Source organism: Coturnix japonica, chromosome 1 (genome assembly GCF_001577835.2).
Source record: "Coturnix japonica isolate 7356 chromosome 1, Coturnix japonica 2.1, whole genome shotgun sequence".
NCBI classification, from domain to species: domain Eukaryota; kingdom Metazoa; phylum Chordata; class Aves; order Galliformes; family Phasianidae; genus Coturnix; species Coturnix japonica.
In genome coordinates, this window is record NC_029516.1 from 70,953,193 (window position 1) to 70,973,332 (window position 20,140).

The following is a 20,140-nucleotide window of genomic DNA, read 5'->3' on the forward strand; positions in this document are numbered from 1 at the left end:
GCGAGGGGACGGAAGAGGAAGCGTGGGGAGGCCGCTCTGCTTGTCTGGGTGATGTCGGGGGAGCGGGGCCGGACGGCAGGCTCAGGCCGGGCGGGAGCGGCGGGGCCCGAGGGTGAGTGGGTCGGTGGGTGGGTGGGTGGCTGCTGCCGGGGGTGGTGTGGTTGCCTTGCCTTTGTTGCTTACAGCCTGAGTTTGGGTTGGCGGTGGGGTCTGCTTCCATGGGGTTTTATTATTGCTTCTTTTGTTGTTGTTTTTTTTTTCCTTATGTATTCCTTTATTCCTGTTTCGAAAGCGCTGTTATGCGGGTGCTGCTTTGCCGAAGCTGTTATGGATGGAAAATGGTGGATAAGCAGTGTGTTGGGGCAGCTTTGATTCACTAGTGAGGTTCGGCAGCAGCGAGGCAGCCCGGTGTTGTTACCTGCTGGTAGATGGGCAGGGCTCAGGTCTTCATGTAACAGAGGTCAGATAGCGGAGGTCAGTCTGTTGCAGTATTGGAAGCTCAATGGTCAGCATTCAGATTTATATCTTCTCTGTCGTTCTCCTGTTTGGGTTTTTGTACCTAATTCCATGGTAATAAGAACTAAGCAGTGCTACAGAACTCATTGAATGCAAGGTACATTTATACAGCTGGGTTGTAGCACTAGGGTGGACACCTCTCCTGTTGTTAGTCTTTGATAGGGGTTTTTTTAAGGGCATGGTGCTAGGTTTGTTTCTCTTTTTTCTTCTTAGAGGTATCATAGATCATAGAAACAATGGTCATCTCGTTTCAACCCCACTGCTATGTGCAGGGTTGCCAACCATCAGACCAGGCTGCCCAGAGCCACATCCAGCCTGACCTTGAATGTCTCCAATGATGGAGGCAACTTCCCTGCCAATGGGCTGTACTTTGGCTCATTCCAGATGCTACTTCCCTTCTGCTTGCCACATAGTCCAAAGTAGTGTTTTCTAGGCTTGGGAATTTGCTTTCCATGTTTTCAGGACCAGGTTAACGAAGGAAGTGGGTTGGTTTTTTTGGTCGTGCATTACTAAAGAAAGTGTTTGCCTTGTCCTTTGTCATAGGGATGACAAAACGAGGAAGGAAGAGAAGTTGTGTTGGGGATAATTCCGTATTTCTGTTAGCTGTCGTTGCATTGCAGTCTTGTGAAAGGTCTGGCTCCACGGGAATCGCTTTTTGTTAACAGTTCACCAACCCAGTTTGATTTCCTTCCCTTAAGCACCTGCAAGACTCCATTGAGAAGTGGAGTGTGACAAGTTAACAGGAGAAAAGAAGTTGTTCCATCTGTTCCATGGATCCCTTGGGTGCTCCTTCCCAGTTTGTGGATATTGACGGTCTGCCAGACTGGAGTAGTGTCTGTGAGGCTACCCAGGTGGATTCTCACCAAAATCCTGTTGGAAAAGATCAAGTCGATGTTAGGTCACCTTTTCCATACAGGGAAGACCTCAATGCAAAAATCATCTTATGGTAAGTTCCATATGGCTCTGGTGTCTGTCATCACTTCTCCATTTACTGCTTCCTACAACCGCTGCTACAGAAAAAAGCCTTCAAGCCCTCCTTTTTTTAAACTTATTTAAAATGTATGTATGTACTTGCTGTCTGCTTGGTTTTTTTTCCTTCCTTTGCTGGCTCTATCAGTATGTCTTTCTTTTATGTGGTTCTTTTATGTGGCTCGCTTGGCCTGTTTTTTGTTTTCCTTCCTCTCTCCGTTCTCTATCTTTCCATCTCCATGTTTCCCTACCAAAATCCATTCACCTTGATGTGCTGAAGAGAATTTACTCCATCGGTTTTTCTTTCCTGTGATCAGATACTCAAACCTTTTCTCTAGATGAGTAACTCTGTTAAACAGTATGAAGAGAGGAGGACTTTCTCAGGGTGCAGATTCAGGGGTCAGCCCGAACCTCTTATCTAGTTCACGCATGCAGAAAATAAGGCTGTTTGTGGATTTCCCAAACCAATCAAAGAAAGAAGAAAAATAGAAAGTTAAACATCTACTACAACTTGGCTTTGGGTAAAATAAGCTTGTGCAATTTGAACTGTGATCTGAGTCTCTTCTGAATTGTTGTTTCCCTTCCTATGCTCTTTGATTCCAAAATCTGTACTGACTATTTCTGTGACAAAAAGCAGGTCAGAGTTCTGCTGTTCTGTCTTCTTGCATGGATCTCTGCGTTGTTTATCTTCTGCCTGTCTGACTCTTGTTCAGCAGAGTGAACATGATCGAATTGTGAGTTCGTAATTTTGGAACAAAAGCAGTGAAGATTTGACTGGCTGCAGTGTCACTTGAGGTCTTCAGTGGTCTGAGGAAGAGCAGCAGTGAGGTGCCCTGGATAATGTTCCTGCAGACCAAGAAAAAAACACACTGAAATATTTGTTAACACTTAGGAAATAAAATGCCATGTGGACTGTCATCTTGTCTCTAAGATATGAGGGAATACGTCCCATTTTGGAACGCGTTACATTCCACGCTGCCTTTTGTGTTCTGCTAAATAAACCACCCTATACACAACTGCAACACTGTGTTTTATGCATATATCCCTGAGTTACTATTAGAGTTATGAATTTTCAAGGAAATGAAGGGCTTTGTGCAATCAGTCTCTATCAGTGACAAAGAATGATTCTGCACTGTGAGCACATCAGGGTATGCTACACTCTACATACGCTACAGTATCTCAGCTCCCATAATGCTTTAGCATAACACAGACAAGCAGGGGAATGCTCATTTGAGAATATGCTGCTTAATCTGACTTTAACCTGCAATAAACTGTTTCCTCAGGAAAGGAGACGTAGCGTTACTGAACTGCACAGCCATAGTGAATACCAGTAATGAATCTCTCACCGATAAGAACCCAGTATCTGAAAGTATTCTCATGCATGCCGGGCCTGACCTTAAGGATGAACTTCAGAAGCTCAAGGGTAAGTAGCAGAAGGTGGCCTTCCTTCTGAAATCTGATGTCCTTGCTTAGTTTGAAGTATCGCTATTTGGGAATGAACTAAAATCAAGATGCGGTTTCTCTTTTTTTCCCCAGTGCCTGTTCTGAAGGCAAAATAAGGAGAGGAGGATAGACTCCTATACTTCCTCCACTTTTGTCATTCAAATTACAGATCATTGAAAAGCCTTTGGCAGGTGTGCAAGTTGCTGAGCGCGTATTTTGTGTTAGAAGAATTCCCACTGTTATTTGAAGCTACTTAGAACAGTGTGCTTGTCTGAGCTTTTGCTGTAGGGACCTGGCTTATGTAGCTTCACGTTTTGCTCTTGCCCTGCTCAGTGTGCATCCACTTGGTGAGTGGAAGAAATTTAAGTTTGCCATTGCAGGAGTTAGGTGTGTTCCTAAACAGACCATGTATCCTTTCTCAGCCTGTCTTTCAGGAAGTGATTTACTCTCAATGCCTGTTAGATGAAAATTAAGTGTTTGGGTTTTGTTTTTGTTTTGTGTGAGGAACCAGGAGTTTATAGTTATCCAGGGTCATACCAGAGTCTGATACAGCTTGCAGTTAAGATTACTCATAACAATGGTACTGAGCTGAATTTTGAGAATAGACTGATTCCTGAGTAGTACTGATTACTCTCTTGGAGAGCAGCTCTTTATCATGTAGTAACAAAATGGATAGAAGAGGCATAGTATTTCTAACACAAGTGGCTTAAGCTGCAATAGAATAGATATCCTATTCTGCTCATTCAGCTTTGTTCAGCTGTTAAAGGACAGCAGATGTTAGTTAGGATCCTGCTATATATATATATTCACTCATTTAACATACACTTGTGCTTCTTTCAGTTCATTGTGAGATAGGACAAGATTTCAATCAGTCCTTAAAATTCAAGATCTTTCACCTCTGTAGGAAGTTTTCCATAAAAATTGGGCTTAGTTCTTTAAATTCCTTTTGCCATCCTGATCCTCCACCCCTGTAACAACAGTGTCTTCACTCTTTAATGTGTTCTATAGATTTATTTCTCTGATAGTTTTCCTTAAGTCTTGAGATGGGATCCTTTCAGAAATCAGTTCTTATCTGACAATATACTGACTGGCATGTTGTGTGGGAGAAGAAAGAGGAGCCGTGTTAAAGCTTTGACTTCTTTGGGCTCGTTAACATGAGTTTAACAGTAGCAGCAGAAACAGAAGGGGCCTTAGATAAGAAACCATTTAATCATTCATCAACTTAAATTCCTTTTTGTGCTCTTTTCTCTGTTCCTTATTTTTTTTGCATAGGAGATTGTTCTTGATGAGAAGTGAAAATGTTTGGGCTTTAGTCTAAAGCTATAGAATGAGTGTAGTGGTGATTTTTTTTTTCAGCTCAGTTATTCCTAATACACTCTCCCTCTCTCTCTCTCTCTCTCTCTCTCTCTCTCTATATATATATATATATATATGTGTGTGTATTTTATACAGTCCAAGGAAAGTCATGATTTTTAAAGCATGTGATATGCTGGCATTTGAAGAACTGTGCTTTCTTTAAGGCTCAGCTAATTTCTGCATTCCTGGGAATAGTGTAGTTTTAATTAACAAAGAAATAATACAGCCAAGGGCTCAGGCTCGCATACAAACTGCTATTGATATATGCTTGCCTATCCACACATGCCTGTTGCAATCTAATTAAGACCTTCTGTATTAGCAAATAGTACTACTAATCTTCCAAACCCAGTGAGACTTTTTCTCCACTGCATGCTTTATATGGAGGACTCCCAACATTCCAAAGTACAAGAGGCTGCTGTAGTGTTTGAAATATCAGCAGGTAAACAAAAAGATTTCAGATAGGTTCCCAGTTTTGCCACAGACCTTGACCTTGTGCAGGTCACTCTACTGGCTCACCTCTTTCAATGTGTTAAAACAGGAATTACTAAGTGTGATGTAAGCACAGTTAGAAATTACTGATTCTGCATCTAGTTGTCTGAATGTGTTAGCTTCTGTACTGAGTTCAGAGCTATGCCTCAGACTTGCTTCATTCTTTTCTAAGAGAGAAAATACTTTAAGGGATTTTTATTACAGATCTTGGGTTGCTCCTTTAGGTTTGTGTGACTTCTTCCCTTTTTTAGTTTAAAGCTAATTAATCCTTTATCCTATTGCTACACTCCTTGATAGAGTCTCTCTCTCCAGCTTTCTTGCAGGCCTCCTAAGGTACTGAAATGCTTCTGTAAGGTTTCCCTGGAACATTCTTTTCTTCAGGATGAAAAACCACAACTCCCACTAGTTTACATTTCATTCCTTTTCATGGGGAATAGCAGTCTATAAGATCAGGTTAAAAACTAATTCAGTGAAAGACTTATTTTTGTTTGGGTCTGAAAGCTTAAGTGGCTCAGTACAGCAGTATAAGCAAAAGAAAGGTGGTAAACACTCCTCCTTGAGGGCTGGGAAGGAGTTAAATAGGAGTACAGAGACTAGTCAAAGAGCAATGTAAAACAAAGTGATGTAAAGGTATGCTAGCTTGCAGTACATGGTCCTAGACTATGTAACTAGAGGTGCAGGAAATGGAACAATTAAGTGTGTGGTTTGAACTTGTTTGCCTTCAAGCTAGACATCTGGTCTGTCAAGAAAGGTGTCATATCCTTGAGAATAATACTTGTGCCTTGTGGACACTGAGAAATTAGCAAAACAACGAATGTAAACTTGTTCTGGGAGTGAAATGAGTGAAATGTGTTCTCAGTCTCTTTCTGTTTTCAGAAAGGTTTGTCTGCAGCTATTGAGTTTCTCTTTGGATAAAGAGACTGCAGGGCTCCTTAAAGCAGTCTCTGAAATCCAGATAGTTAAATTCAGAAGGATATTTGTATATCAGTGTTCTGTATGTAGCATAGTAAGCACTCAAGACTGCGCTTCCAGCAATTTCTAGTTTGTCTTTATGTGTATAGTTTTGAAAACTGGGAGGAATTAGAACAGCTCTTACCTATTCACTGTGACTGGGTAGTTTTAAGCAGTTGCTTTGAGAGAGAAAGAGAGCACTATCCTTAATATTTGAAAGCAAAATTACTGTTTTCTTTATATACAAAGGCAAAACTTGTCTGATTCTGGAGGTAGTCAAGAGCTTGAATACTTTTGACCTTCTTTTTGTGATATTAGTGCAAATCTTTGTGGCATTTTTTTTGTTGTTTTTTTCCCAGGATGCAGGACAGGAGAAGCTAAACTCACCAAAGGATTTAATTTGGCTGCACGCTTCATCATTCACACAGTTGGACCCAAATACAAGAGTCGTTATCGTACAGCAGCAGAGAGTTCTCTGTACAGCTGTTACCGGAATGTCCTGCAACTTGCAAAGTAAGCATACAGCAGCAGCCATCCTTGGCACACCTTTTTCTCCTTGATGCTTTGATCTGCACAGAGATCTGAGCTGGTCCAAGTCTTGAAGCTGTGTAGCTGGAGCTGTGCAGTGTTCCTCCATTCTGAGGAGGAGCAATAATTGTGTTGGGCTCCATGTTGGTTTAAAAGATTTTGGTAAGGCAGCAGCAGCTCGTCTTTGTGCAGCCACATGAACATACCTGCAGGCAGATCTGACTGTTGCAACAACGGTCTGTCTGCTTTCATACTGTAGCTGCAGTTCTGTGTCAGGGTTATTTCTAAATCAATATTTGCTGCCGATGAGTTTGTAGTTCTTCCTCTCTTCCATCTGTGGTGTTTTCTGCTTCCTCTTGCCTGACAGTTCTTCATCATTACGGTTTCTAATTTCTGTGTTCTGTTCACCTCCCATGAAGGCTGTTATAATGGTAGCCATCATTTAAAACAACAACAAAAAAACATTGAACAAGTGCAATGGCAGAAAGTACAGAAAATATACCTCATATTTATGTAGGGTTGGAAAGATCAGTTCTTCCAAGTCTGAACTGTGTGTTACAGCGCAGTAGTAACTGTTTTGTAATCCAGATTACAGCTAAGGGTTCTAATATAAATGGATTATTGGGTTTTGTTTGCTTGTCTTTGCCTTTGAATTAATGAGCAAAGGCAGATCTGGATTTAAACATCTTATAAACAGTGAAGAAACGTTCATAATTTTGCTTACTGATCTGAGTGCCTTTAAATCCTCCTATTCTGTAGAGTGACTTTTGACATTTATGGAATTACTGTCTACCATCTCTGAGCTTGTTCACAGACTCATCAAGGTTGGAAAAGACCTACAACATCATCCAGTCCAACCACCCACCCATCACCAATTGTTCTCACTATACCATGTCCTTCAACACAACGTCTAAACATTCCTTGAGCACCACCAGGGTCAGTGCCTCCACCACCTCCCTGGGCGGCCCATTCCACTGCCTGACCATCTTTCAGAGAAGCAGTGTTTCCTAATGTCCAGCCCGAACCTCCCCTGGCTCAGCTTAAAACCATTCCCTCTAGTCCTATCACCAGTTACACAAGAGAAGATGCTGACACCCAGCTCACAAAAGCCTCTCTTCAGGTAGTTATAGAGAGCAATGAAGTCTCCCCTGAGCCTCCACTTCTCGAGAATGAACAATTCCAGCTCTCTCAGCTGCTCCTCATAAGGCCTGTGCTCCAGACCCCTCACCAGCTTTGTTGCCCTTCTTTGAACATGCTCAAACCCCTCTGACTTGGCAGTACATTTGCTTTCCTTTTCTAATAACGTACTTTCCTGCTCTTGCTTTTCTTAAAGTATATGCCTCTCCATGCCGGTGTTCATCTAATCATAACTTATGACCAAGAAAGCCATTTCCATCTGAATCCAGACTAATGACCCCCCCCAAAAATAATGAAATAAAGGTCAGGTTGGGGAATAGAGTATTTGCAGTGAAGAGCACTGGTTTTGTTGGTTTTTTCCCTCTCTTTCCCTCGCTGTCAATCCTGTGCAGGAAGGAAAGTTTTGGAAAAGATTACAGGGAGGCTGAGGGACAAACTCATTCAGGATATGAGAAAATGCAGAAATGGTGTAGCTGAGGTAGAACAAGAAACTCTGAGAACACTCATAAGGGAAAATGGTGTGGAGTCATTAATGGTGCTCTCAATTTCTGCTTAATGATGGTAGGTGTGTATCCTTCCAGGTAAAAATTCTTCTGAGCAAACCTAAAGGCTTGTTACTACTACAAAGAAGCAGGAGATAAATACTGGTGTTATCTACTAGGCTGGTAAAACTTTGTTCTCATCTGACTGTAGATGCTTCTATTCATTCATTTGTCTTTCTGGATTTCAGGGAACAGGCAATGTGCTCCGTAGGATTTTGTGTCATTAACTCATTGAAAAGATGCTACCCCTTGGAGGATGCAACCCACATAGCACTGCGTAAGTCTGTTGGAAAGTGACATAAATTCACAGGTAGTATTCAACAGATTGCTCATCTCTGCAGACTGATGTTGATATATGGAAGCTTCTTTTTTTAGGGCACTCTTGAGACTGTAGTGTTTTCCTGAAAACATCAGCTTAACAGTGTTCAAAGGAACAAGCTAAGCAAGGCAGAACAAAACAACTGTATGCTAGAAATGTGTAGTTTATACAGTTCTAAGGTTGTGTGTTCAAGAATAAACCACCTAGAAGTTCAGAGGAGGTCAACAAGAGTAGGCAAAGAGTAGCCAAGTAGGCTAGTCGTCTTCAGTCTGCAATACACTGATATTGAAGGGTGTGTGATAGTTTGCTGTAAGCTTACAAGTGGAATGAAAGTGGTGAATAGGAATCAGCTGTTTGCTGTCTCTCAAACTGAGAACTAGGAACTCTAAAATAATGCTAGTATGAACCAGGATGAGAAAGAAACAAGGAGAAATGAGAAATGTTTGGGGTATTTTTATAATTACATTATTTGTTGTATGGAACTTAATACAAAAAAAAAAAAAAAAAGTAGATAAAAAAATTTCAAGTTTGGTTTCAAGTATTTCAATATGAAATTGGGAAATGGAGGTTACTAGAAACAAACAAACAAGAAGTCCTTGGCTGAAATGACTTTATGCATTTTTCCATTCTTTGAGAAGAACATCATGTATTTGCTTAGTTCTTACATCTCTTCTGGCTTTTTGATTTCTTTTGGCCTGCTCCTTCTGTTTGAGTTCCATTTATAACTTTTGTATGCTGCTTTAGTATAGCTGACCCTTGAGGTTTTTGTGTGTCTGACTCTGCTTTGTACCGGCTTCTGTATGGCTTGCTGTCAAGCTGTTTCTGTGGTAACTGAGGGAACAATAACTTCTTCCAGGGATATCTGGTTTTGGCAACTTGCATAGAACTCAGTAAAGGAAGGATTTGGCTTGGTTTTTGCAGGGTGCTTGGTTCTTGTTCAATAAAGTCAGGTGTAATTAGTAAGCTAAAACCACAGAGACTCTTAAATTTTCATATCCATCTCTAAAGGGAGAAGCAGGAGAGAATAAGGCTGGAACTTGCCATATGCCCAACAACCCATTTCTTGTTAAAGCATCGCTTATTCCACGTTTGTGTGCTGCCACTGAGCTACTTTGTTGAAGAGGGTAGATGACTTTCTACTCTGCACTCCACTGATTCCCTCGTGTGTGGTCACACGTGTAAATTTCTTCTCCTGTACTTCTAACTACATTTGTTCTTATTCCTTGCAGGTACAGTTAGAAGGTTCCTGGAGATTCACGGGGAGACTCTGGAGAAGGTCGTGTTTGCAGTCTCTGAGCTTGAAGAGGTATTTTCATAAGGTTCATTTCATCAGAATTCATTGGCATGTGTGATCTTCTCTGCAGCAGTATTAACTCCCACACTATAAAGCTGGATCAGGACTCCCCCTACAAACCATCCTGTCTTGCTTAGACTTTTGGTTGCGCAGCATCCTTCTGTCTCCTACCAGCATAGCATCTTATCCAGTACTGCATATATTTCTAGAAGTCACCACATTCACAGTCTTTCCATTTCTGGTTTGTCTGTTCCTGAGCTATAAACAGGAGTCAGTGTTAGAGTTTATACTATACACTTGTGCTGAATGTGTGCCAGCAGCTAGAACACAGATTTCTTGTGCAAGGCTTGCTCCTTATGCAGTATTTTTGTCTCGTGCTTTTAAAAGATTGCCCTGATTTCTAGTATAACTCACCCACAAATCACATACAAACACCTTAAACGTTGCTTGCTGGCTTGTCGAAGTAACAGCGTTGATGTTTCTTGATTTGTTTTCAGACAGGTGCTAACACTTTGAATATTGATTTCACTATATATATCACACTTTCTAGTGGTTGTTCCTGTGGAGAATGCCAGCATTGTTCATAAGATATTTATTTTCCTCATGCAGAGTAAACACCTTAATGGGGGGTGTAGAGACCCATTTTAATCTAAGCATTCTTTGCCTAAGCTGTCATCCATGTAAACTGATTAAAAAACTGAATTATCTACTTTCTACCCAAGTTCATTAATTTAAAGCAGGATCTTCTCAGGGTCACTTGCCAGTGTGGCAAAAAAAAAAAAAAAAAAAAAAAAAAGAAAAAAAAAAGAAAAGAAAAGAAAAGAAAAGAAAAAAAGAGAAATTAATTTTGATGAAGGCTATCTGCTTCTGTTGCCAAGTAGCATCCAAATTAAGCCATCCAGGGAAGCGGTGCTTTGCCTCCAGACCTCAGAGAAGATCCCTGCTACAAGGGCAGGTGTTGTATGTCTGAAGAGCAAGGATGCATAGTGGATCTTCATGAGGTTTTTCTTATTTGTAGGCCACTTACCAGAAGCTGATGCCTCTGTATTTTCCAAGATCTTTGGAAGAAGAGATACAATCCTTGCCTTACCTCCCTGCAGATATCGGTAATGCTGAAGGGGAGCCTGTAGTACCAGAGCGACAGATCAGGATTACTGAAAAGCCGGGCATTCCAGATGGTGAGGTTTTAAAATGAATTTTGGAATAAGGTCTCTATGTGAAAGTCAGGGGAAAAGAGAAAAGTGTATAGCAAGCAGGAACTTCTGCTTTCTCCTTTGCTTTGGAAAGTGACTGGAGGATGTGGTAAATCTGCTGTTTTGTCTTATTTTTGGGGGGGGAGAGATAGGGTGTTCACTACTTATGCAACTCTCCCAAGTTGGTTAAGACTGTTATTTCCCCTTTAGAATTGTACCAGTCCTTGACTGAAATAAGCATTGTTAATAGATTATCACACGCTACGTCTTGAAATGTCTGCATCTTGATGTTATCACTACAGGTACATCAAAATAGTAGGTGCTTAATGAAAATTAGCAGGAACTTGCTAAAAGGTAGAGGAACTGAGTAATTCCAGGTGTCTTGAGAAATGACTGTCAAAAGCTCAGTGAATGAAATCAAGTTGTAAAGAGGTTGCCTAAGTTTCAAGATTGGGATGTTGAGAGATGAAAGTCAAAATAATACGAATGGGTATAGCTATACATTCTTCCTTCCCCATTAAATAAGGATACCAGTAACTTAATTTTTCTGTTTGTGGTACAATATGTAATGTAGCTACTCCTCCTGTTCAGGCTGCAGTTTCTTATTTGTTTTCTTTTCCCCTCTCTACCTAAACCTCTGGCTTGTGATGTTTGCTCCTTTGACTGATTGCTGTGAGACATTCAACCACTGGCTAACAACTTACATAATGTTTGGTTTGCTGTGTATGTGGGCAGATGTGTGTAGTGGAATCTTGAGGCCTTTTCCCACGGTTAGCGTAGCATGTCATGTTAGAGCTATGAAAATCTATTCTTATCCAAACTGCCCAGAGAGGCAGTACAAGAAGCCTCAATAGTTTTCCTTCAATATGTCAAGTTCAGTAAAACATTCTCTTACTGTTAGCAGCAAGTGAGCCTGTGCTGTTGTACTTCATCTCACAGCCAGGTAGCAGATAACCAAATTCAGGTTATCAACTTATCTACAGCCTCTGTTACAGCAGTGTCGATACAAAAGGAAGAAGTGAGCCTTTTCTGCAGTACAGCTTCTAAACTGAATAAAACTGCAGCACATGTCCCTCTGCATGCTTGCTTTTCATTTTTTAACAGTTAAGATGATTGTAAACCCTAAATCACTCTCTCTGGACCTTATTTTTGGAGTCCTTCCGAGAGAGTTAATTGTCATCCCCTTTGTTACAAGGGGATAACTAGGACCTGTAAAGTTATTTTACAGACAAAACAACATCTTAAGGTTAAGTCTGTAGTTCTCAAGTATGCGGTATAGTCATGGTACATTGTGTTCTTTGTGTATCATGATGAATGGGTTGGCTCACTGAGATACAGCAATTTGGAAGCAGCACTGCTGTTTCATACACTGCTTGAACATTTTATGCTACCTTTGTTTCTACAGCAGATGCTTCAGATGAAGAGGGGCTGGAGGCAGATTTGTCTTTCATTGGTTCCCATGCTTTTGCCCGTATGGAGGGAGACGTTGATAAACAGAGACGCCTCATCCTTCAGGGACAGCTATCAGAGGCAGCACTGCAAAAACAACACCAGAGGAAGTGAGAATTTCCTTGTCTGTGTGAATGTTTTGGGTTAGCTAGTTGTTCAGAGAACCAACCTTTGTGTTAATTTCATTACCTGTTAAGACTGATTTCATCTTCAGTCATGGTGGCAGCTTCTTTGTCCTGAAGGGAATGGGTAGCAAAAGGGAAGCCATTGAATCCACTGGCATGCCCAGTGCAGTGGAACAGCTGGGTTGTCCTTTTGCCACACGATGTCACTGTTTTGTCACCATTCTGTGTGATGGGGTCACTGCCTTTAGTATTGCCTGCTTGCTTCTGAGACTGTAGGCAGCTAGCAGTAGTTTTTCCTCATTGTCTCAAAGTAGAAAGATGAAAAAGCTGTAGTATCCATTTATTTCTCTTCTTGTTTTTTTTTATTTTCTTTCTCTTCTGCCATTAACCTTCATGCACCTGACCACTTTCTAAGAAGCCAAGCCAGTACTAGAGGCTCTTGAGGAATGATGTTTGCCATGCCTGGTCAAATTGTTCACCATTCAAAAACTAAAGCAATACTGATATATGACTCTGGTTGCTGGGTTCTTAGGTTCAACTTCTAGACTTCTTTTTAAGAATGCTTCTGATTTTTGAAGTACTGGTGCTGAGGTGTTTCAGTGGAAAAACTGAAATGTTTTCAGCTCAAATCGAAGTCATCAGCAGTTGTGTATGGAGCATCAGCAGTTGTATATTCAGTGACCCAGTAAAACTCATTAGATGAGTCAGTGAGCATTTATTTTTTCCTCCCCAACACTTCTTTAGCAATTTGAAAGAAGCTCCATTGGCCAGAATTTCATGTTAGAGAGATATTGCTCACTGAGTTTGTTTTATCCTTCCCTCTGTATACTACTTCGGGCTTTTAATGCCAAAGTGGAACTAGATCTGACCAGATGTCTTTGTTTTTCTAGTTACAATCGTTGGCTGTGTCAAGCAAGAGCTGAAGACCTCTCTGATATTGCTTCCCTTAAAGCCTTGTACCAGACAGGTAAGTTCAGGGATGACCTGATGTATATTGTCTTAGAATAAAAATACAATACAAAAATGTAACACTTTCTGTTTGACTACAAAATGCACCATCAAACGAGGCCAGAACCTCTGCAGTAAAGCAGGTATTCTCTCTTGATTGACTTTAGAACACTGTGTGGTAAACTCCCAAAAAGCTTCTCTTTAACAGGCTGAATGAGGATACTTGTGTGTTCTCAGTTTATCTGCAGAATGTAACCAGTAACACTCTGAAAGGAAGAATGGATTCAGTGGGAATGGGAGTTCAAACAACAACAAAAAAGAATATTCTGTGGGTAGTTTAGCAACAGTTATAGAGAGTTGCAGTTATGCTTTCTGATGCTCAAGAGCTTTCTTGCTAGGTAATTAGTTCCATTAGATTAAGCCAATGTAGGAGATGCTCTGTGTGAAGTAATTCATTGTCTGGTCTGAATAACATCTTTTGTTGCAAAAAGAAAAAAGAATGTTGTGTGATACCTTCCTCTTTAATTTTTAATTATTTTGGCATAGACAAGGCATGTTTTGGGCTGTTATTTTTTTGATTTAGATAAACGTGGTGTGCACAATTGATGTAAAATTATATTCCTTAGTTATCTAGAAACTTAAGTTTCTAGGATATGATGCAGCTGCCTTTTCTAGACCAGCATAGATACTGGCATAGTAAGAAATAACTCTAGCGTCCTTCCTCTGATTTCTGAGATATAAACCAGATGTGCTGCAAAAATTGTGTTTTCCTGGTTTAAAAAAGGACCAACTTAGGAACCTGATGTGACTGGGAGATGTTTCATTGTGTTATTTTTTTTCTTGTAGGTGTGGATAACTGCGGTCGCACAGTGATGGTAGTTGTTGGAAGAAATATCCCCGTAACATTGATAGACATGGAAAAAGTAAGACTTTTAGTAAGACTAAAGTTGTGTAGGTTGAATGTGAATGTTCAGGATTTGAGAGTCAGATTATAAGAGTAACTTGGAGTTAATACTAGAAGTGTTATCTGTAGACAGCTTAAATGAATCATAGAATGTCCCAAGTTGGAAGGGACCCAGGAGGATCATCAGGTCCAACTCCTGGCTCCACACAGGACTGCCCAAAAATCAGACCTCGTATCTGAGATCATCATCCAGAGGCTTCTTGAACTTCGGAAAGCTCAGTGCCATGACTACCTTACTTCCCTGGGGAGCCTGTTCCTATGTTTGACCACTCCTTTGGTGAAGAAGCTTTTCCTGATACCCAGCTTGAACCTCACTGCTGCAGGTTCATGTGATTCCCTAGGGTTCTATCGCTGGTCACCAGAGAGAGTGTAGATCAGTGCTTGCCTCTAAAAAGAGGATAACTAAAAAATATTTACCTAAATAGACCAAAACTTATTCCCCTGTATAACTTTTTGTGTTTTGGGATGGCTTTTCTGGAGGACAAACTTGACTGTGTTCAGAGAAACATGCCTCACATGGACTCGTTTTTCTTCTAAAAGCGACTCGTTCTGCTTCTGGAACTGGAAAACATAGAAAGTTAAATGTAACAAGTCAAAATAGATTTTTATGAAAACAGCAGGAATTTATCTCCATCTGTGAGTCAGGTAGACCAGAAAAGACATCCAAATGACTGCAGTCAAGTTTAAAGACTCGGAATATTCACCTTGCTTTTGTAGCTCAAACAGAATGCCACTCAGATTCATAATTTCTGAGCTGTGAATGAATTGAAAGAAGCATATCAGAGTATAATGCAACTGTGAGGGAATTATTTGTGAAGGAATAAATTCCTTTTCTTTTTTTTTTTCTTCTCATCTCAGGCTCTTCTGTATTTCATCCACGTCATGGATCATATTGCAGTTAAGGAATATGTCCTAGTGTATTTCCATACTCTCACAAATGATTACAATCAACTAGATTCTAATTTCTTGAAGAAACTCTATGATGTTGTTGATGCCAAGTGAGTGTCAATATGAGAATAACCCCTTTGCGCTGTGTGAATGTTTGCCATTCCTTTTATCTGTTTTCCCATTTAGTTGTTGTGCTGGGGCAAAGATCTAAGTAACAAAGGCAAGAAAAAGGAATATTTAATCTTTTCAGCTCAGAACTGTATTTGAAATTAAGAAGTGCCGTCCTCAGCCATCTCTTATCTGTAGCTGTTTCAGAAATAAACATGGGGTTTATTGTCTCTCCAGAGGCACAGCTACTGGAGCCTGACGTTGTTAGATGTTTCTAGTTGTGAGGGAAGAGGCTTGGGTAGTCATAAGTTGTCTATAACTTTCGCGGTCCACATAAAGGATGCATTTGGGATTAGTACGTGCCTTTGTTTATACAAGATCTGGCTTCTTAAAATGATTCCATGGGCACTTATACAAAATGGTCTATGTTTTGATACTAGTGTCACTTTTAAAGAGTTTTTTTTCTTTCTTTAAACCAGGTACAAGAGGAATTTGAAGGCGTTATATTTTGTCCACCCAACATTTCGTTCAAAGGTGAGGTATACAGTAGAAAAGAAAAAAGCATTTTGGATATTGGCAGAGAGTAGCATGTAAAGCTGTAGTGTAAGGAGTATAAGTTCTATAGAGGCTTTCGAAATTAGACAGTGTCTTCTGGCTCCATGAATAGAATTTGAAATTCATCTTTACCTTTGATCTAGCTGTAGTTTTCCAGCCTCCAATGCAGTGCAGTTGTCTTGTTCCTGTTTTGCTGTGTGTATCCTTAATAGAGAAATGTGTCAAGCAGCATTGAGATTAGTTAGGATTATTGAGTGTGGAGTAGCCAAGGGAAGTGGGAATAATGCTTTTGTCATATGGAGTACTGAAAAATCCTGTTAGTCCTTTAGGAGATGAAAACCTGGTCAAACTGTAAATACTATCCTTTGCTATGACCTGTGTAAGGCAACAGGAGATGGCGCTCTCTTTCTTCTGTACTTTGCATCTACTTGACTACTTCAGGTGAACTAAGTGTCAGGCAGCAGCCCTTCCTAAAAAGTTTTGTCCTATTAAAAGATTGGAAATACGATCTTCCACGTTCACATCAAATGTATTTGTTCCACTTCTTTTTTTTTTTGGCTGACATAGATTAAAATGTGATAAAACTATATGACTTTCAAAAATGTTTCTACATGTTCAGCAGTAATTGAAGACTGCTGAATTTCTGAAGATTCTCTTCTTTTCTTGCATGTACACCTGGTACATTGTGAAACTTGGAGCTTCTTGGTTTTATACAGATGAAATTGCAGCCTCCCAGCAGTGTATTTTCCATTTTCTGTCAGGATTGTTATTTGTTTTCCCCCTGTATGCATCTGAATTCTGAGTGACAGAATTAGAGCTTCCGATGCTTCAGAAAATGAAGGAGCAGACAAACAACATTACTAAGGTCACAAGACTGAGTGGAAAAGCTGAAGCTAGGAAATGCTAGTGTTCCAGATTCTCAGCAGTACTTTATCCCTCTCCTGTCTTCCTATACAATTCTATTTGATTGGGAAATGTTTTGTGTTGGAGGGTGGGAAGCTGTGTTCACCAGTCCATTGCCAATTTTTTTGTCCCTTTGAGAATAGCAGTGGAACTCAGCAGATCTACAGGACAAGCAGATAGTTGGCAGAAAGCAGGGAGGATGAGAGACAGAACTCTCTAACTTGCTGGAAATTAATTGGTTTGTACCCAATTCTATCAGCACAGCTGGAGATAAAAGAGGGTATGTCAGTGTCATCCTGCCAAGCCTTTTCTTTAACTGAAAGGCAAGGATTGCTGCTGGCTGCTGAAGAAATACAAGCTGGCTGCTTATGAAATACGATGTAGGATATGCAGCAGAAAGTCTTGTTGGAGATTGATGGCTGCTAAAAAGCTGTATTAAATGCTGGCACAATAAGCAGCTCCCATCTTTTACAGTTGCAGTGTTTATTTCTGTACTAAAAGAGATAAGCAACTCTTGGAAATTCACATATCCCTAGAAAACAAGCATTGTTCTGAATGTACTTGTGGTGCCAAATAATCTTATTTGGTTTCTAGATATGAAATGGTTTTTAATTATTAGAACATCACTATTGTTGCTGAGTAGCAATCTGTGTTAAGATACCCTTGAAATACCACGCGCTTAACTCTTGTACATAAATGTACTTCTGCCAGTTATTGCTTTAGCTGCCTACATGCAAATAAAGGGCTCCTTAGGGCATATTTCTTTTGTGAATTCTCTCCCCTCTCCTTTAATCCAAACAAAGCCTTTAAGAATCTGGTGTGTTATGAGTGAAGCGTTAGTAGGTGGATATTTGAACAACCTCGCCCAGAGAAATTGCTTACATAAGTTTAGCAACTTGGCTGTGATTTTTAGAATGTTTTAAAACTGAAACACACAAATTAATACTTATAATCCTCATCTTCATTTTCATCACGAGCGTTTTTTGTCCTTTTTTTTTGAAATAGCCCTTTCTGGAGATCAGAAGCATATAGAAAGGTTGTTGCAGACTCCTTGCAGCTTTTTCCACATGAGATCCTTCCTCATATAGTAAAACTTTCCTATTATAATAAGTTTCTCTTTAGGTTATGACCCAACTGTGAGAGACAGGTGGTATATTTTATCTGCATTATACTGTTTTCTGGGAGGAAAAAGAAGAGTTTATACTTCAACCCTGTGGTTTTTCTACAGTAGAAAATAGGGAACTTAAATTGGCAGCTAGGGAGGAGCTAGCATGGAGTTGGACAGCATTAGCTTTAAAGCTCTGAAGCTTGCTAGGAAACAGTGGTGTGTGCTGTCTGACCTTGTTGTGTTACTGCAATTATATCAGTGCCTCAGTTTTAACTCAAGCCTGTTTTTGAATATTATGTTGAATGGTAAAGCTTTGAAACAGCACCATCTTAATTAGTCTTTGTTTGGGGTTTATCTTCAGGTCTCAACATGGTTTTTCACTACCTTTACTGTCTCAGGGCTAAAGGACAAGATCCACTATGTGGAAAGCCTTCAGCAGTTATTCACAGCCATACCTCCAGAACAGATTGATCTCCCTCCTTTTGTTCTTGAGTATGATGCCAGGGTAAGTGATTTCATGTAGCAAGTATCTGTTTATACTCCCAAGTGTACTTATTGTGCACCTCTCATTCTGTTCAGCAAAAGCTTTTAAAGGCTTGATTTCCACATCTTAAGAATGAGGAAAGGAAAGAGAGAGAGTCACATTCTGTATTTTGTACATAATCCAAGGGGTGGGCTTGACCAAGAATCAGACTTTACTCCCAATAGTTTCAGCCTTGTTTGTGCATTTCTTCAACCAACAACTGTAGCTTAACATGCTAAGAGCCTGTCTACAAGATATAACTTGTCATACATGTACTATATACTTCGCACCTTCTATGTTTAAGAAAAAAAAAGTCTTTTTCCTTTACCATGTATCAAGTACATGGAAGGGATGAGTAGGGAAGCAACAAGGAAGAGTGTAAATCTAGTAGGGAACCACTGCACTGGCTCTTCCTCCTTCCTTCCCCATCCCAAGTCTCTACCCAAATGGTGGAATGAATATGCCTTGCACTGCCCAAGTCAGTCCAAAGAGGTTGTGTTCTAACTACAAAGCAAGAGCCAGAGCTGCGTAGGCAGCTTTGTCTTGAACTGAGTAACTTGTTCTCCTGGCATTTGTGGCTTCCCTGCATCATAGTTGTGGCTGAATTTTTGACCTGGTTATTGTTGTTGTTGTTTGTTTAAAACAAAGGCAAAACCAAGGCCTATTTGTGCCTGACCAACAACACAATCCTGTCCTGGGTGAGTTGTGGTCACTGTACTCATGGAAGAAGCAGTCAGGAGTACCTGTCTATTTTTGTCTCTGTATTAGCACCAATTACACTGAGATGTATTAGAGAAGTTTTTTGTCCAACTATTTATTCTGTTCTCATTTCAGGAAAATGGGCCTTACTATTCCTCCTATCCTCCATCCCCTGACTTGTGATCTGCAGTCCTGCAATGCTGTTGGTTTCCCATGGATCCAATGACCTGATGTCTGCCAAAACCTGTGCATTTGCCCACAGAATTCAGAGAGAGGGTTTTCCTCCCCCAGCTCTGGTATTTTTTTACTTGATGAGATATTTTCAAGCACTCAAGCAATCAGAACACTTTATGCCACTGTGAACTGTACAACTATTTCAAATATATTTATCGAATGGAAAAGTTGGGGTTTTTTTGGGGGATCAGTATTTTATTTTCTTCTTTTTTGAAGCCATTGCATTTATTCCTGAACGTACTTTCTCTTTTCAGGGAGATACATCATTTTGTTTGTAACTATTATAATTTTCCACATCCGTTTGTAATGCCTGTTTTTGACTGGTTTGTACAAATATTGTGCAGTACCAGCCTGACATGTTGCTCATCACATGGTTTCTATGCTTTCACATCTGGTTATTTTCCTTTTTAGTTAGTGCCGATTACTTTGGTTTTGATGCAGCAGAAGTACCTGAAATTGGGAATACCGTGTTTGCAGGCTGAACAGAACGCTGGAGCCAAGCAGAGATTACTGCAGCACTTAGTACCATAAATGCTGACTGAGCTAGGAGCCTGATACAGACCCAGTCCATCTTCAGTGAATTATGTGACATGTCAGGATGCCACTACCCTCCCAGCAAGAATAAAATTGAAAAGCATTTACACTTCCTTTATACTCTTCTAGAGTTCTTTGTGCCTGCTTTGAAATACCAGATGTGTTTCTATGATAAAAGAATACCATCTTTTCCAAGTGGTGGAGAGGCCAAATGGTTTCTTAAAGATGTCAGTGTCCTTTTTACTTCTTGATATACTGTTTTACACATCATAGTGTATGACATCTGCTGATTTTGACAGGCATGGTATATGAGAGTGCAGCAATAGTATTTACGGTATTGGATGTTAAAAGTCTTTTAGCTGCCA

At 40.2% G+C, this 20,140-nt stretch overlaps 1 protein-coding gene across 2 annotated transcripts; it reads left to right on the forward strand.

Annotated features, from left to right (window-relative positions):
• The first annotated feature begins 7 nt into the window (after positions 1-7).
• GDAP2 (ganglioside induced differentiation associated protein 2) lies at positions 8-19,893 on the forward strand. 2 transcript variants are annotated; one of them, XM_015874222.1, is made up of 14 exons: positions 8-112; positions 1,215-1,462; positions 2,769-2,908; positions 6,084-6,237; positions 8,120-8,208; positions 9,480-9,556; positions 10,563-10,722; positions 12,143-12,296; positions 13,202-13,278; positions 14,106-14,182; positions 15,082-15,221; positions 15,699-15,753; positions 18,147-18,290; positions 19,143-19,893. In XM_015874222.1, the coding sequence occupies exons 2-14, from the start codon at positions 1,287-1,289 to the stop codon at positions 19,188-19,190; spliced, it is 1,491 nt and encodes a 496-aa protein (XP_015729708.1). In that variant the 5' UTR covers positions 8-112; positions 1,215-1,286; the 3' UTR covers positions 19,191-19,893. The 2 variants fall into 2 exon arrangements, with proteins under 2 accessions (XP_015729708.1, XP_015729716.1); XM_015874230.1 differs by having other exon boundaries at positions 12,146-12,296.
• The last annotated feature ends 247 nt before the right edge of the window (positions 19,894-20,140 follow it).

Excerpts from the sequence above, each read along its gene's own strand:
- GDAP2 (XM_015874222.1), top strand. The coding sequence starts at position 1,287 with ATGGATCCCTTGGGTGCTCCTTCCCAGTTTGTGGATATTGACGGTCTG. Across the intron at positions 1,463-2,768 it reads AATGCAAAAATCATCTTATG|GAAAGGAGACGTAGCGTTAC; the intron begins GTAAGTTCCATA and ends CTGTTTCCTCAG. Across the intron at positions 10,723-12,142 it reads AAAGCCGGGCATTCCAGATG|CAGATGCTTCAGATGAAGAG; the intron begins GTGAGGTTTTAA and ends TTGTTTCTACAG.